Source organism: Schistocerca cancellata, chromosome 1, assembly GCF_023864275.1.
Source record: "Schistocerca cancellata isolate TAMUIC-IGC-003103 chromosome 1, iqSchCanc2.1, whole genome shotgun sequence".
NCBI classification, from domain to species: Eukaryota; Metazoa; Arthropoda; class Insecta; order Orthoptera; family Acrididae; genus Schistocerca; species Schistocerca cancellata.
The window spans coordinates 1,129,759,195-1,129,774,935 of NC_064626.1; the positions used below are offsets into that span (position 1 = coordinate 1,129,759,195).

At 40.0% G+C, this 15,741-nt stretch overlaps 1 protein-coding gene across 5 annotated transcripts in view; it reads left to right on the forward strand.

Moving 5' to 3' along the window:
* LOC126092591 (PH and SEC7 domain-containing protein) overlaps nt 1-15,741 on the forward strand; it is an 836,662-nt gene that overhangs the window by 617,176 nt on the left and 203,745 nt on the right. For all 5 annotated transcript variants that reach the window (XR_007521367.1, XM_049908287.1, XM_049908295.1 and 2 more), the window contains 2 exons: nt 1,310-1,600; nt 15,062-15,421. Coding sequence is in view for 4 of the 5 variants with exons in the window: in XM_049908287.1 (XP_049764244.1) it covers nt 1,310-1,600; nt 15,062-15,421 (651 nt within the window). In the remaining variant the exon portion in view is untranslated. The remainder of the gene's footprint in view (nt 1-1,309; nt 1,601-15,061; nt 15,422-15,741) is intronic.

Genomic DNA, 15,741 nt, shown 5'->3' on the forward strand with positions numbered 1-15,741 from the left:
CGGCACGTCACACTTTGTTTATTTTTGACAAATAGACAGGTTAGATGTGTTTTAGTGTGCTCGGCAATTTTTGATTATTATAAAAAATGGAGCAAAGAATTGCATCAAATTTTGAGGGAAAAATGGAATCAAGTGCTCTAAAACAGTTGAAATATTGACAGTGGCATACGGTGAGTGCTGGACGCCCCACCACATCAACAGCAGATTTTAATGTTGAAGCTGTGAAGAAAATTGTTTTGGAAAATCATCGAATTACTGTAAGAGAAGTTGCTGAGGATGTTGGCATATTGGTTGGCTTGTGTCATGCAACTTTTTTGGATGTTTTGGGCATGAGACGTGTGTCGGCAAATTGTGTTCAAAAAGTCTCAATTTTGATCAGAAGAACCGTCACATGAGCATCACTCAGGAGCACTTGAATGATGTCATTGATGATCCTGATTTGCTCAAAAGGGTCATAACTGATGACAAAACATGGATTTGTGGTGATGATGTCGAAACCAAAGCCCAGCCGCCCCAATGGAAGCATCTTGGAGAGCCAAGACTGAAAAAAGCACACCAAGTTCGATCAGTTGTCAAAGTTTTGCTCATTCTTTTTTTCAGTTATCATGGTGTAGTGCATCATGAATTTTTGCCTCAAGTTCGTATGGTCAATAAGGAGTACTACCTTGATGTTATGCACTGTTGCAAGGAGCAATAAACAAAAAATGTCCGGAATTGTGGAAAAACAGTTCGTGGCTTTTTCATCACTACAATGCAACTGCTCATTCATCATTGATTGTGAAAGTTTTTTGGCCAAAAACAACATGGCAGTCATGCCTCAGCCACCATATTCACTGGATTTGACCTCCTGTAACTTTTTCCTGTTCCCTAAACTGAAGAGACCTATGAACGGACGAAGATTTTCAATGATTGAGAAAATAAAAACTGCATCACTGGATGTACTCAATGCTATACAAAAAAGTGCGTATGAGAAGTGCTTCAAGGTTTGGAAGAAGTGTTGGCACAAGTGTATTGTGTCTGGAGGAGATTACTTTGAAGGGGACAACATAAATATTGATGAATAAATAAATATTTTTTCATAAAAATATAAAGTCACCTTACTTTTTGAACACACCTCATATGTCACGTAAATGTCTTTGGCAAAATAAAATAATAATTCTTTTCCAGATATTGATACATGCCCAAATGAAAAGTTGTGGTTATGGAGCAAAAACAATTTTTTACTCAAATGCTGAATTATGTGAATAAACTGCTTCCTGTCACATTTATTTATTTAAATGCCTGTGATATTATATTCTTATTTGAACAGGTGGACAGCTTACGGCAGCACTCGTACCCAGCAACGTCTGCAGCGGACGCAGCGTTTCACCAGTACCACCACCACAACTCCGTGCCGACGAGCCCCAGCGAAGCAGAGCTGGGCGGCCGGCACGCGCTCAGCAACTCTGCGGGGGCGTCGCCTGTGGGGCGGCGCGACGAGGCGGCGCCCCCTGCAGCAGCAGCAACTGCCTACAGCGCCGTGCGCACCTCGCGCTCAGAAGATCACCTGCAGCTCGCTAAGGACCCATCCCTCAGTGCCGTCGACATAGACATCGATGAGGTATTCTCCTCCACTCTGGACATATGGCCTCTACTGAGGGGGGGTGGGAGGTGGGGGAAAGAGAGGGAGTGAGAGAGAAATTATGAAAACTGGAGAGTTACGTGCCACTGATTTTAGGTGTCAACAGTAGTTGGACAGCTCACCAGCTGATCGAGGGGAGCCAGGCACCTGTCTGCCTCTGCCACCAAAGTTCAGTGAACCCTATGCATGTGGCATCATGAAGCAAATGGATGACACCTGAACCCATACTGATGGTTGGCACATCAGCGGAAAAAAAATTTGACTTGCATCAACCATTTCAAATCTGGGTTGGAACCCAGTGGAGACAAGTAGCGTTTACCAACTTGTCTTCCTCTTTGCAGTTACAATGGACATAGTGTGTCATGTGTGAAATGTTGCAGAATGAACACATTGTATGTAATATCTGCTGGAAAGCTCCAAGGGTTTGGGAGGATTACTTACTTTTGTTGCATTCATGAGTACTCGTAATCAATTTAATAGACATTCTTTGGAGGATATGTTCATCTATACAGAAAGGGTGTATTTTCTGGGGAGAATGAAAATTTTCGGACAAGTCTGTATATCTTCTTACAAGGTTAAAAATATTGAATTGGCTATAAATGCTAAATAATCACTTGAAAGTACGTTATGTTCCTTTATTTCTCTGTGCCTTAACTCATTTGAGCATCTGGGATACCACTATATTGTTGTGTTCACTGTTTGAGTACTCTTACCTTTCACCTTGAAATCTCTGAAGTATAAGAGATAGCTGGGCTCCTGATAGCTGTGGGTGACTTATGAATACCTGATAGTCAGTTTGAGCTTATTTATTGGCTGCATGTGTTACAAGCAGTGGCTACTCTGGGTACTACCAGGTAGCTATAATGATTGTAAAATGTAAATTTTCACAGTTGGAAATGTCACAATAAAATGTTCTGAGCTACTATGCTGTGGTTCAATGGATTTCATGTTTAAACTCAACATTTTGTACCCATCTACGGAGGAAGTTTTCAGGGACTATTATAGCTTCTTTGAGTGTGTGATTCACACCCTCGGTTGCTACTGAGCCGAGTGTGAATCGGACACTCAAAGAAGCTACGATCTTCCCTAGAAAATGTCCTCCATAGATGGGTATGAAACGTTGGGTTTAAATGTGAAATCCATTCAATTATGGTATAATAGCCCAGAACATTTTGTTAATTGTGAGTTATAATAATGTTACTCAACAGTGCCTAATAAGATCTGTGCATTCCTACGGAATCACAGTTGAGACCTCATCACTGACAAGCACTGTAATGCATTTCAGCTGTTACCTTATAAGCAAAGCAAATAGGATTTGTACCATTAGTTATTACATGTGGTTACAGAAAATGACTCAATTTATCAGAGATTTCATTGTAGAAATTTGCAGCAGTGATTGACCCTTGTATCCTAATGTAGCAGAAACAAATGCCAGGGGCAAAAATATTACTCACATTTGGAGATAGTGCTTTTATGAAGAAAAAGGTTTTTTTGGGGGGGTGGGGGGCTGTTTGATGAAAAATAAGGAGTATAAGTTCGGGGTTACTAAGAGTGATAGAAAAACGAACAGATGTATCATCAGGGAGCAGACTAGAGTGGAAAACATAAATTATGACTTAATGAAACAGAAATGAAGATAAGATAGGTAGGGCATATGCAAGATGAGTGGCTGGTGAATAGAAGACTAAAAGTCTTTTTCGAAAAATGTGGATGCCTTTAGCTGAGGACTGTGATGCATGGAAAAGCTAGATTAGATTTTAATGCTGCAGTGGATGTCAAATGCCACTCTCCCCCCCCCCCCCCCACTCCCTCCCTCCCTCCCCCCATATATTATATACTTAAAACATCTGTTACTTCAAAGTATATGAAAACTGTAAACTAGCTTCAAGATTCCAATGTCTCATTGAATATTTGATACATTACAAGCATGATTATTGACAACTTCATTGTTTTATGGAAAAGAAAGGGCATGTCACCTCCAGTAAGACTACTCTAATAAAGCTCTTTAGCATTCAGACTTACTTCAGAGTTCTTCATACTTAGCATAGTAATCACAGCACTGGATGTTATTTCACCATAATCTGCATACTGTAAGCAGTTGACATAGGCCTCTGCAATTGGGACTGAGGTGTTGCAGATACACCTCCTGGAATATAGCCATAATCTTTTTCATTAATTTTAGAATTCTTATGTGTCTAAGGATAATTAGGATTCTGAAGGAAAAAAACTTTGAATTTAGAAATTGCTATGTAGTTTGGGTTTGGTTGGTTATCATGTTATTTACGAGAAATTATGCTGTTTGCTTTGCACAGGAGCTGTTTCTGCACCACCCTACAGTCACGGCAGATATGAACCTCTGAAGAACAGAGCTGAATCAAAATTGTGAAACCCTTCTCTGTCACATGCTTCTGTAACACCATATTGAATTGCAGATAATTACTGAATCATCACACAATGTATGAGACACCAACTACCAGCACACCACGTCTAATCTCACCAGCAATTCAGCAGTATGATTGTATACACCTGGCTGATGTCCACTCCTCGTTCCTGTGAGGACACCTTCTCCCCCTGTTGCACAATTTAATGACAAAAGTAATTTACTTTTAGTCTGTGCACAAATGAAACTCGTGATAGCTTGCTGAGATTGTATTCAGTTTTACATGGTAGAGTAATTTTAGTAAACCCTGAAAATGATGATCTGGTGTTTCATATCTGTACCAAAATGCAGAAGTCGTAATGAGAAAAATGCAATTTTCTGCTTAATAAAAGGGAAGATGTTCGAAATTTCAAGGTTGAAAGATACCCTCAGAAGTTAGCACCTTATTGACCACTATGGGGAGCAACAGATCACAGTGTGCCAGTATAGGGTTACAAACTCTGTAACCTAATTGGTATTGCTACATATATGTCAACTTGAGGAGACGAAGACAGTTTTAATTCGACTCTAGGCTTTTAGTGTTCATTTCTACTGCCAATTTGATGGTTGGTTTTTAAGGTTTACTACATCATCTAGTGCAATGATGGGCCTGGGATATGCTTTCAACAACACATTTGGTTCAACCTAATCATGCCAGTTGCAGTTAAAAAAAACTGGAAGGTATTAAATAATGCAATAAATTCATTATCATGATCACATGTGGTGCTTTGTAAACAAACTGTGATCAGAGGTGGAAAAGCTGATTTCTAATGTTTATTTGATGTATCTTCATGTTAAGAAGTATTACTCAATGGTATTTTTCTCTAATTGTTGTTAATAGTATCCAACAGGCTTTCCTCAATCACTATGACCTTTTTTTTATATTTCAGTTTTTTACTATTCAATCTTGACCAAATATTACTGGCAAATTAATAAAAGTTACACTTTTGGTTATGTTCCTGCTTTGTTTTGTAACTGGATATATGCCCTGCATTTAATTCTTTAAGATTCAAATTTAGGATCGTTAACTCAAGAAAGATTTCATCCATTGAGAAAGATTTCATCCATAATAGTGTTGATAATAGGTCTCTACTTCACATATCCTAATCAAAAAAGAAAGGGAAAAAATTCCTTTTGAGTGGGCAGCTGTTATCTGTATCTCTTGCAAACTCAACTTCTTCCATCTAACACAATCAATTAGATAAAAATGAAATGACAATGTTTAAATCTTGCCACCCCTTCTCTTTGATAAAATTCTGAAAATGACCATGGAAAGAGGCAAGCTTTTGAGTTCCTATCAGTCACTTGCTTACATTGGTTGGTGCACAAATTACTTCAGACACTTTACTTGTGATGCTACATCAGACCATTGCTCCCAAAAGAATGAGTATAATGCAGAGCAGGGTTTTACCCAGTCTACGGCTTACTGGAAATGGTGACTTCTGTTACTCGTAGCAGAGTTTTTTTTTATATTAGAGACATTTTGCTATATGCCAAAGTAGCACCTGATACAGACATTTTGTGGGTAAACTCCCAGACAGCTGGTTTGAAATGTCATCATCATCATCATCATCATCATCATCATCATCATCATCTCCTTCGTCTTCTAATCTTGGTCTTTCCCTACAACTTTCATCCCTCTACACCTTCTTTAGTACATGTAACTAATTCCTTTATGTCTTAAAACACATTCTATCAATTTGTCGCTGCTTCTGTTTAGTGTTTCCGATTATTTCTTTCTTCATTGATACTGCAGAGCTCTTCCTCATTTGTGGCCTTATCAATCCATTGTATTGTTAGCATCCTTCTATAACACCATACCTTGTAGCGGTTCGCCTCCTTTGTTTCTTCGTATGTTGTCCTCGGTGTTGCCGTACTGGCTGAAAAAATAGGGGGTGGACATGCAGTACTGTCTTGTGTAAACAAAGTAGCTGCCAGGTGCACAGTTGCGTTTCACAATATTTTGCTTTCACTTTTCACAACCCTCCCCCTCCCCCAATAATATGTGGCCAGTGCACTATTGTTCTAACTTCCTATAAGCCTCGTTAATAGTTAACAGGTGAACCATCCACATACTGCTTCAATAGTTTAATGTTGAACATCTATGAGCAGTAAAAGCCTATCCACAAAGTTCACAGTTCTTGAAGAATAGAAAGGTACGTATGCAGCAGACACTGTCACTGTTTTAACACACGGCCTAATTGTGTAACACTTATTTCACTGTTAAGTTTATGCATTGTTGTCATTCTAACCAACACAGGTTCCTCATCTGAAACTCGGCCGTGGACTGACTTTCTCGTGACCAAAAATCGGGCCCTTATATATCATCACAATAATAGGTACTGAAACTTCACATTGTTCGATGTTTAAATTACAGAAATTATAATTAAAACTTAACTCATTATATTAACTGAATACATCGAAATATTCCTTCCTTTTAACAGTTTCTTCTACTACAAGGTTTAGGCCAATTTATTTGTTTCAATTGTGAAATTAACATATATAGTTACGCAATCAATACTTCGACAAAAGTGTTAATTACTTTGGAATTATTTAAGGGCTGGTTTTGCTGACATGTTTTTGGATAGAGCCAAATAAATACTTTAAGAATACTATTAGTTGTTCCTCCAAATGATTATAATGAGTACAGAATTTATATTTGTTTATACGCCAACAATAGAATTTAAGTTACGAAACAATCACTGATTTCACCCTGTAACAAAAGAAACTTACTAGGAATAGTCAAAATAAATTAGAAAATCAATTACATCCGTAAAACTAAGCACAACATTAGATCTGGTGTTAAATTCTTTAAAACTGTGGGCCAACCTTTCTCTTATATGAAAATGCAGATTATATTCATGTATGTTAATGGTAATTAGTTAAAAAATAAAAATTAATTTTAAGAAATCAGATGGCAAAACAAGAGGGGAACTAAAAATATCCCAGCTTGCTTCGTCCCAACCTCACCCCAGTTTTCTTCTTTTATATTTTTCACACAGTCAGTGATTCACTTGTATGCAGTGCTGTAACTTTCTTGTATGTGCAAATGATAATACCCTGATGGAACAAAAATCATGACAGCTAAAAATAAGTAATGAAGAGTAATGAATTTTTGGGAATAGGTTTGTCTAGGTAACATATTAAAGTAATTTTTGACAGTATAATGTAATTGGATGGATAAAAATCTATTCACCAAGAGGTGGCAGGAAAACACACACAAGGTTATACCATTTTAAGCTTTGAGAGCCAGTGGTTCCTTCTTCCAAGAGAAGGGTTGAAAGGGAAGGAAGAGGAGTGAAGGAAAAGGACTGGAGAGGTTTAGGAAAAGGGGTGGATTTTGGAGAAGTCACCCTGAACCGCACGTCAGGGGAGGCTTATTATCAGACGGGATGATAGTGACAGACTGATTGTTGGGGACGGCACTGGACAAGATTTGAAAACCTGAGAGCTTAAAGGTGGAAGACATGGTGATATGCAAGACAGAGATTACTGAAAAAACATTGTGTACGAGTTAATAAGAGTGAAAAGCTAAGTCAATTGCGTGTAAGAGGTGGGAGGGGGGCAGCAAAAAAATGAAAGATTTATAAAACTAAAACGGAACAAAGGAAGGATTAGTTACTCTGAAGAAATGCTGAGACCGAAGGAATTAATGTAAATTAAGGCCAGGTGGATGGTGAGAACCAAGGATATGTTGTAGCATTGGTTCCCACCTGGAGAGTTCTGAGAAACTGATGTCTGTTGGAAGAATCCATACAGCCCATGTGCAGAAACAGGCACTGATTCACCTGTCATGTTGTAGAGCATGCTCTGGAACAGGATATTGCGTGTTGCCCACTCATCCTAACTGATAACTTGCTGGTAGTCATGTTGATGTAAAAGGCTGAACGTTGTTTACGTAACAGCTGATATATGACGTGTTGTTTCGTAGATGGCTTTCCCTTTGATAGTATATGTTACAGCACTGGTGTAGGTGGTGGTAGGAGGGTGCAGAGGGCAAATCTTGCAGCAGGGACGGTCACAGGAGTAGGAGCCATAGGGTAGGGAGATGGGTGCAGGAGGATATTGCAGAGATTGGGAGGGCGTTGAAGAGCTGTTCTATGTGTGGTGGGCAAAATCTCAGACTGAATGGATCTCATTTCAGGGCTTGATTTTAGGAAGTCATAACCTTGTCGAAATAGCTGATTAATACATTCAAAACCAGGATGATGCTGAGTGACAAGTGGTGTGCTCTGAAGTTGTTTTTCGGAGGGATCAGCAGTACCAAAATTAGATGTGATGGCCCAGGAAATCTGCTTTTGAACAAGGCTGGTGGAGTAATTACGTCCATGAAGGCTGAGTTGAGAATGGTAGTGTATTGATGTAGAGAGTCTGCATCTAAACAAATATGTTTGTCTCAAATGCCAATGCTGTATGGGAGGGAACTTTGACATAGAAAGGTTGGCAACTGTCAAAATATAAGTACTGTTGTCTGTTGGTAGTTTTAATGTGGACAGAAGTATGTAGCTGGCCTTCGGTCTGGTCGAGATCAACATTAAGGAAAGTGGCATGAGATTCACAATATGATCATGTGACATTTAATTGGGAAAATGTATTTAGAGATTTTACAATGTCGTGATACCACCAAGTTGTCAGTTAGGATAATGGGCATAGGAAGAGGGTGTATATGGGCAACACACAATATCCTGTTGCGGAGCATGCTCCACAACATAATAGTCATGACCCGTTTGCCAGTTTCACACCACATGTGACATCTGGACTCTTCCCCCAGACACCAGTTTATCAGAACTCCATAGGTGGGAACCAGTGTTACAATGTGTCCTTGCTTCTTGCCATCCACATGCCCTTAATTTACATTAATTTCTTCTGTCTCAGCATTTGTTCAGAGTAACTACTCCTTTCTTCTCTCTGTTTTAGTTTTCTGCATCTTTCATTTCTTGCCATCTCCCTCCTACCTTGTACGTACTATACACTGAGCTTTTTGCTCCTATTAATTCATACACGATGTTTTTGCAGTACGCTCTGTCTTGTATATTACCCTGTCATCCACCTTTAAGCTCTCAGGTTTTCAAATCTCATCTAGTGCAGCCCCAACAATTAGTCTTCCTCATGCATCCCATCCAGTAAGTCTCCTGTGACATGCAGTTCTGGGTAACTTTTTCTGAAATCTACCCCTTTTTCCCAAACCTCTCCAGTTCGTTTCCTTCACCCCTCTTCCTTACCCTTCAACTGTTCTGCTGGAAGGAGGAGCCATTGGCTCTGAAAGCTTGAAATAGTCTGCATGTGTCTGTATATACACACATATATATCTGTGTGTGTGTGTGTGTGTGTGTGTGTGTGTGTGTGTGTCTATCAACATACCAAAGCTTTCGTTTGATAAGTTACATCATCTTTGTTTTTAGATATATGATTACGTTATAATATATTGAAGTAATTAACATTGCATGATCACAGGTCAATGTAAGCTTGAGATAAGCCATTGTAAATGTGAAATGCTCGTACGAGGGCAGTTCAATAAGTAATGCAACACATTTTTTTTCTCGGCCAATTTTGGTTGAAAAAACCGGAAGTTTCTTGTGGAATATTTTCAAACATTCCCGCTTCATCTCGTATAGTTTCATTGACTTCCGACAGGTGGCAGCGCTGTACGGAGCTGTTAAAATGGCGTCTGTAACGGATGTGCGTTGCAAACAACGGGCAGTGATCGAGTTTCTTTTGGCGGAAAATCAGGGCATCTCAGATATTCATAGGCGCTTGCAGAATGTCTACGGTGATCTGGCAGTGGACAAAAGCACGGTGAGTCGTTGGGCAAAGCGTGTGTCATCATCGCCGCAAGGTCAAGCAAGACTATCTGATCTCCTGCGTGCGGGCCGGCCGTGCACAGCTGTGACTCCTGCAATGGCGGAGCGTGCGAACGCACTCGTTCGAGATGATCGACGGATCACCATCAAACAACTCAGTGCTCAACTTGACATCTCTGTTGGCAGTGCTGTCACAATTGTTCACCAGTTGGGATATTCAAAGGTTTGTTCCCGCTGGGTCCCTCGTTGTCTAACCGAACACCATAAAGAGCAAAGGAGAACCATCTGTGCGGAATTGCTTACTCGTCATGTGGCTGAGGGTGACAATTTCTTGTCAAAGATTGTTACAGGCGATGAAACATGGGTTCATCACTTCGAACCTGAAACAAAACGGCAATCAATGGAGTGGCGCCACACCCACTCCCCTACCAAGAAAAAGTTTAAAGCCATACCCTCAGCCGGTAAAGTCATGGTTACAGTCTTCTGGGACGCTGAAGGGGTTATTCTGTTCGATGTCCTTCCCCATGGTCAAACGATCAACTCTGAAGTGTATTGTGCTACTCTTCAGAAATTGAAGAAATGACTTCAGCGTGTTCGTAGGCACAAAAATCTGAACGAACTTCTCCTTCTTCATGACAACGCAAGACCTCACACAAGTCTTCGCACCCGAGAGGAGCTCACAAAACTTCAGTGGACTGTTCTTCCTCATGCACCCTACAGCCCCGATCTCGCACCTTCGGATTTCCATATGTTTGGCCCAATGAAGGACGCAATCCGTGGGAGGCACTACGCGGATGATGAAGAAGTTATTGATGCTGTACGACGTTGGCTCCGACATCGACCAGTGGAATGGTACCGTGCAGGCATACAGGCCCTCATTTCAAGGTGGCGTAAGGCCGTAGCATTGAATGGAGATTACGTTGAAAAATAGTGTTGTGTAGCTAAAAGATTGGGGAATAACCTGGTGTATTTCAATGCTGAATAAAACAACCCCTGTTTCAGAAAAAAAATGTGTTGCATTACTTATTGAACTGCCCTCGTACATTTATAACAGGTGTAACTGACAAGCTGTGCATTGTGCATTGTGTTGGACAGATATCAGTTTGTAGGATGGAATTCCATGCCTGTAGCACTTGCTTGGTCAATATAGGGACGGTTTAATGCTGGTTGTAGACGACACTGGAGTTGTTATATGATGTCCCACATGTGCCCGACTAGAGACAAATTGTGTGTTTGATCAGCCTGAGACAACATGTCAACACACTTTAGAACATGTTGGGCTATAGTAGTCATATGTGGGTGAATGTTATCGTTTCAGGAAAAACCCTGGAATGCTGTTCATGAAAAGCACAACAACAGGTCGAATTACATACAAATTTGCTGTCAGTGTCTGTGGGATACCTGCAAGAGTGCTTCTGCTGTCATACGAAATTGTATCCCGTACAATAACTCCAGGTGCAAGTCCAGTGTATCTAGCATGCAGACAGGTTGGTTGCAGACCGTGAACTCGCCTCTTCCTTACCAACACTTGGCCGTCACTAACACTGAGGCAGTACCAGCTTTCAGTGGGAAACACAACAAAATTCCACCCTACGTTCCATTGAGCTCTCTCTTGATACCAATGAAGCCGCGAGTGGGCGTGGTTTGGGGTCAGTGGGATGCAGGCTACAAGGCATCTGGCTCAGAGCTGTCCTTGAAGTAACCAATTTGTAACAGTTAGTTGTGCCATTGTGGTGCCAGCTGCTGCTCGAATTGTTGCTGCAGATGCAATACGATGTACCAGAGCCATATGACAAACATGATGGTCTTCCCTCTCTGTAGTGCCACATGGTGTCCAGAGCCCAGTCTTCTTGCGACTGTACATTCTTGTGACCACTGCTGGCAGCATTCATGTACTGTGGCTACATTCTTTCCAAGTCTTTCTGCAGTATTGCAGAAGGAACATCCAGCTTCTTGTATCCCTCTTACACAACCTTGTTCAAACTCAGTAAGTTGTTAATAATGGCATGTTTGTTGTCTTATCCCTTTCTGATCCGCTGTTCACCTACATCAGACATTACAATTTTCTGCTGAAGCTCTCATGTCGGACAATGTCTGACACATTTCCATTATAGTGCTTTCCGTCCACTCCATTGTCAGAATTCGCTAGGTACGTGGCAGCACTTAGTAAGAAGATTTTACGACTTAAAGTGTATTGCATTCACTCGTTTATAATAGGATAGTGGTTGGCAGAAAATCTGTAAATAAAAATGATATTTCCAGGTGGCTTCTCGAAGACATAGAGGATGAAGCAGAATTTAGCGATGAAAAGTGGAAGGGATCGGGAAGAAACTTGCTCTCTGTGCAGTGATATTAGTTCTAATGAATCAGAATGTACTCGTGATGTGGGCAATGATAAAGGGACGCAACCTGTAGCAAAATACCTGGATAATTTAATGTTGTGGTGATGGTGAACTCATGACCTTTCAATTTTCTGTCGCACAAAAAGGTTTCACCATTCCTAATGGCGTGAGACCAAACTCCGAACATCAATATTTTCATCTCTTCTTCACTGAAAATTACATTAGTGACGTTGTGAAAGCTACAAATATTTACATTATTTACAAAACACTAAATGTGGCACTCATGGAGAGATGTTTCATTAGAAAAATTGGAAGATTTTCTTGGTGTGATATTTAACAAGGCCTTGAATCTGAAGGCAGAGTTAGTGGACTATTTTACAGAAGTCTGATTAGAACGAACTCCAGTTTTTAAGGATGTATTCTCCTGTCTCTTTTTTTTGTTTTTCAAATATTTTGGATACTGCATTTAGGTCCTCCTGTCACAGCTCAGGGGTGTCAACACACGAGAGGGAGCAGGATGAAGAATGTTAGTGAGTAAATTGACAGTAAATGCAAAGAACTTCACATACCAAAAAGAGATGTGGCTGTAGGTGAGAGCAGAGTAAGATTCAGAGGAAGAATTAGTTTCAAGTGCTACTGTCCAAGGAAACATACAAAGTGGGGATTGAAAGTTTTCTGCCTGTCTGATTCAGAAAGTGGTTATGTTTCTCACATTCCATATTATGGAAAGACAACTACAAGAAGTTTAATTCATCCTGATTTACCTTTTGCAACCTGAATAGTGGTTCATTTGGCACAGCAATTGCTAGCTTGTGCAGGTGGTTCAGTATATCACAGTTTTACAGGCAGGTCCTACATAAGTCCTCATCTTGCTTGGAAATGGCACAAAATGAGATTTCAGGGAACAGGTGCAGTTATATCTTTTAGGAAGGATTTCCCAAGCGATTTGAAGATGACAAAACCTTGCTGAATGTGAGTTATGTGCCTGTAGAGTGAGATGAAAATTGTCTTCCATTTCGTGACAAGATATTAGTGACTATGTTGAGTACATTCTTTGGTCCTCAGACCCACTGGTTATAGGAAGAAAGAGCCATATGTGATTCCTGAAACTTGGTGTTATTTTGGAATACATGAAGGTCATGGAAGGAGTGGACAGGGTTGATCTGTACTGTGGGTGCTATGGTTTTACAAGGTGGTCTTACCAGTGGTGGAAAAAATTACGCTCTTTGCTGATTGAAGTTGCTGTTGTGAATAGTTATATTCTTTACTTGATAGACAAAAATGAATGTGGAGAACAATGGCAGACTCCCTTTTTGTACAGAGAAGAAATCTAGATCTAGTCAGACAGCTAGTCGACCACGTGAGAAATAAAAGTTCAGAGAAAAGAGGAAGACTATCATCGTCTGACATTGAGGAGAAATTAAATGGAAAGATGCATTTTACAATGCAGAATCAAAAGAAAAATTGACAAAGGAATGCATGGTATGCAGCAAACGCAAGGAGAAAGGAGGAAAACGAGAAGCAATTTTGTACTGCAAAACTTGCGAAAGGAAGCATGGGCTTCACCTAGAATGTTTTAAGGCATGCCATACAGAAAAAAATTATAAACAACCATAAACGGACACCAATATAGTTTCAAAAACTAGTGTAAAAGATAATAAAGTTGTCAAGTGAAGTCATATTGCACTTTATTTTCTTAGAACAGTACCATAATAAACTGTAATGCCTTACATTCTTACATCCATAAAATAAATAAGAGTTTTGGAGAATGCAGTGAGTATAACACTTGGACTGGAAAGGGTTGAAGGCATTCTTGACTACCATCAACTCACCCTGTCCAGTCTCAAAGGAAAGCAATGCTCATGAATGTTACAGCATAGTGGCACTACCAGTGCCACTGTTATGCGACTGGTGCAAAATTTGAATAGACGTCGTCTTTTGGATGTAGAAACACGCTTCATATATGTTGCATAACTCCTTGTGTTGCGATTCCTTTTTCTGTGAGTGTATTTTGGTGTCAAAGTAACGTTCCTTCCCTCATTGCCACAATATCATGGATAGGAAATAAGTTTTTCACTTTTTTTCACTATATGATAGGAGCTTGGGTGCTTTGTGTCATTAATGAGTTTGACAATCTGAGGCTGACTATCCTTTACAGCCTGACATTTTAATACAAGAAGATGCTCAGATAGTAAGTGAAAAAAATATTTCAAATTCGTAGGACTGGAGATAGATGAAAAGCTTCCTAGGAAATATATCCAGGGTCTTGTACAGAAACTGAGTGAGTCTGTGATTATTGTAAAAAATCAGCATTACAGCCACCAAGTCTGAAACATGGAAGCTGGTTTACATTGCATCTTTTCATCCAGCTGTGTCAAATTCTATAATAGGTTGTAGTAACATAGAGTCATTCACAAGTGACTGAAGCTTGGTATGGTGAACACTGGACAGAAGAATAATAAGACCTGGGTTTACACCATTTTATAAAAACGTATGTTCAGGTACTATTTGCAGTAGGCTTCTATGACATATGAAGATAAACCACACATTTTCAAGTATTAGTTGAGAGGCTTAATTGTGGCACATCCTTTTATTCTCTACAGGAGTTCCTCAAAGTAGTATAGTGTCTCTTGTAAAATGTTACTTATTTGTATGTACTAATGCTGTTGTTTTGTTCTCATGTACTTTATTAATTTTCTAGATTTTTATAATTTTATTCATTGCATTGTACAGTGACTTGTTTCAAAAGTGAGTAGCTATAGTCCTATAGAACCTGAGAAAACAAATTAAAATTAAAATATAATTTTTCAATGACAGTGTAATCCTGCTGTGCAAGCTGCTGGACCACACTAACTTATAGATTTTTACTGTGTTGTAGGATGTGACATCCTCGCTGAACACATTGTTGGATCCACATGCAGACAGCGGTGGAACACCCACTTCAGGTGGTGCAGGTATGGCTTCAGGAGCAAGAGCTTTGTCCCCATCTGGTACGGCTGCTGCTGCTGCCGAGCGCATAGTATGGACATACAATGCGCGGAGTGACAGCAGCTCTGGCGAGGTCAGCCCCAACTCCCCGACCTCTGTCAGCTCGTCCGTCATGTCGAGCAATTCCAGCAACACAGCACCTACACCTGCATCTTCATTGCCACCTGGTGGTGGGGGGCACGGTCCACCCCTTAACGGTGACCTCTCGCAGTCTGAAGCAGTTTCCAACATCTCTAGCCCCGACTTCCAGGTATGGGTTCGTTCTGTACTACATACTTTATTGAAGTTATTATCTTTGTCCAATTTAGACTTGTATAAGACAAATTTCAAATATAGTGGTGGCCTGTGAATTTGATAACATTCATGTCAGTTATTATGTGCCAGTCCATGTTTCATTCTTCATGAACTACATACAGTTTCCTCCTAGAGAATGTTGATTACACGTACTATGCTCTTATAATATTTTTTGTATTATTAGCATATGGTATACTGCATCACCTGAATTAAGTACATACAAATAATTAACAATACAAGCATTAGTGATACAGGTAATGCAAAAAGAAAAAAAGA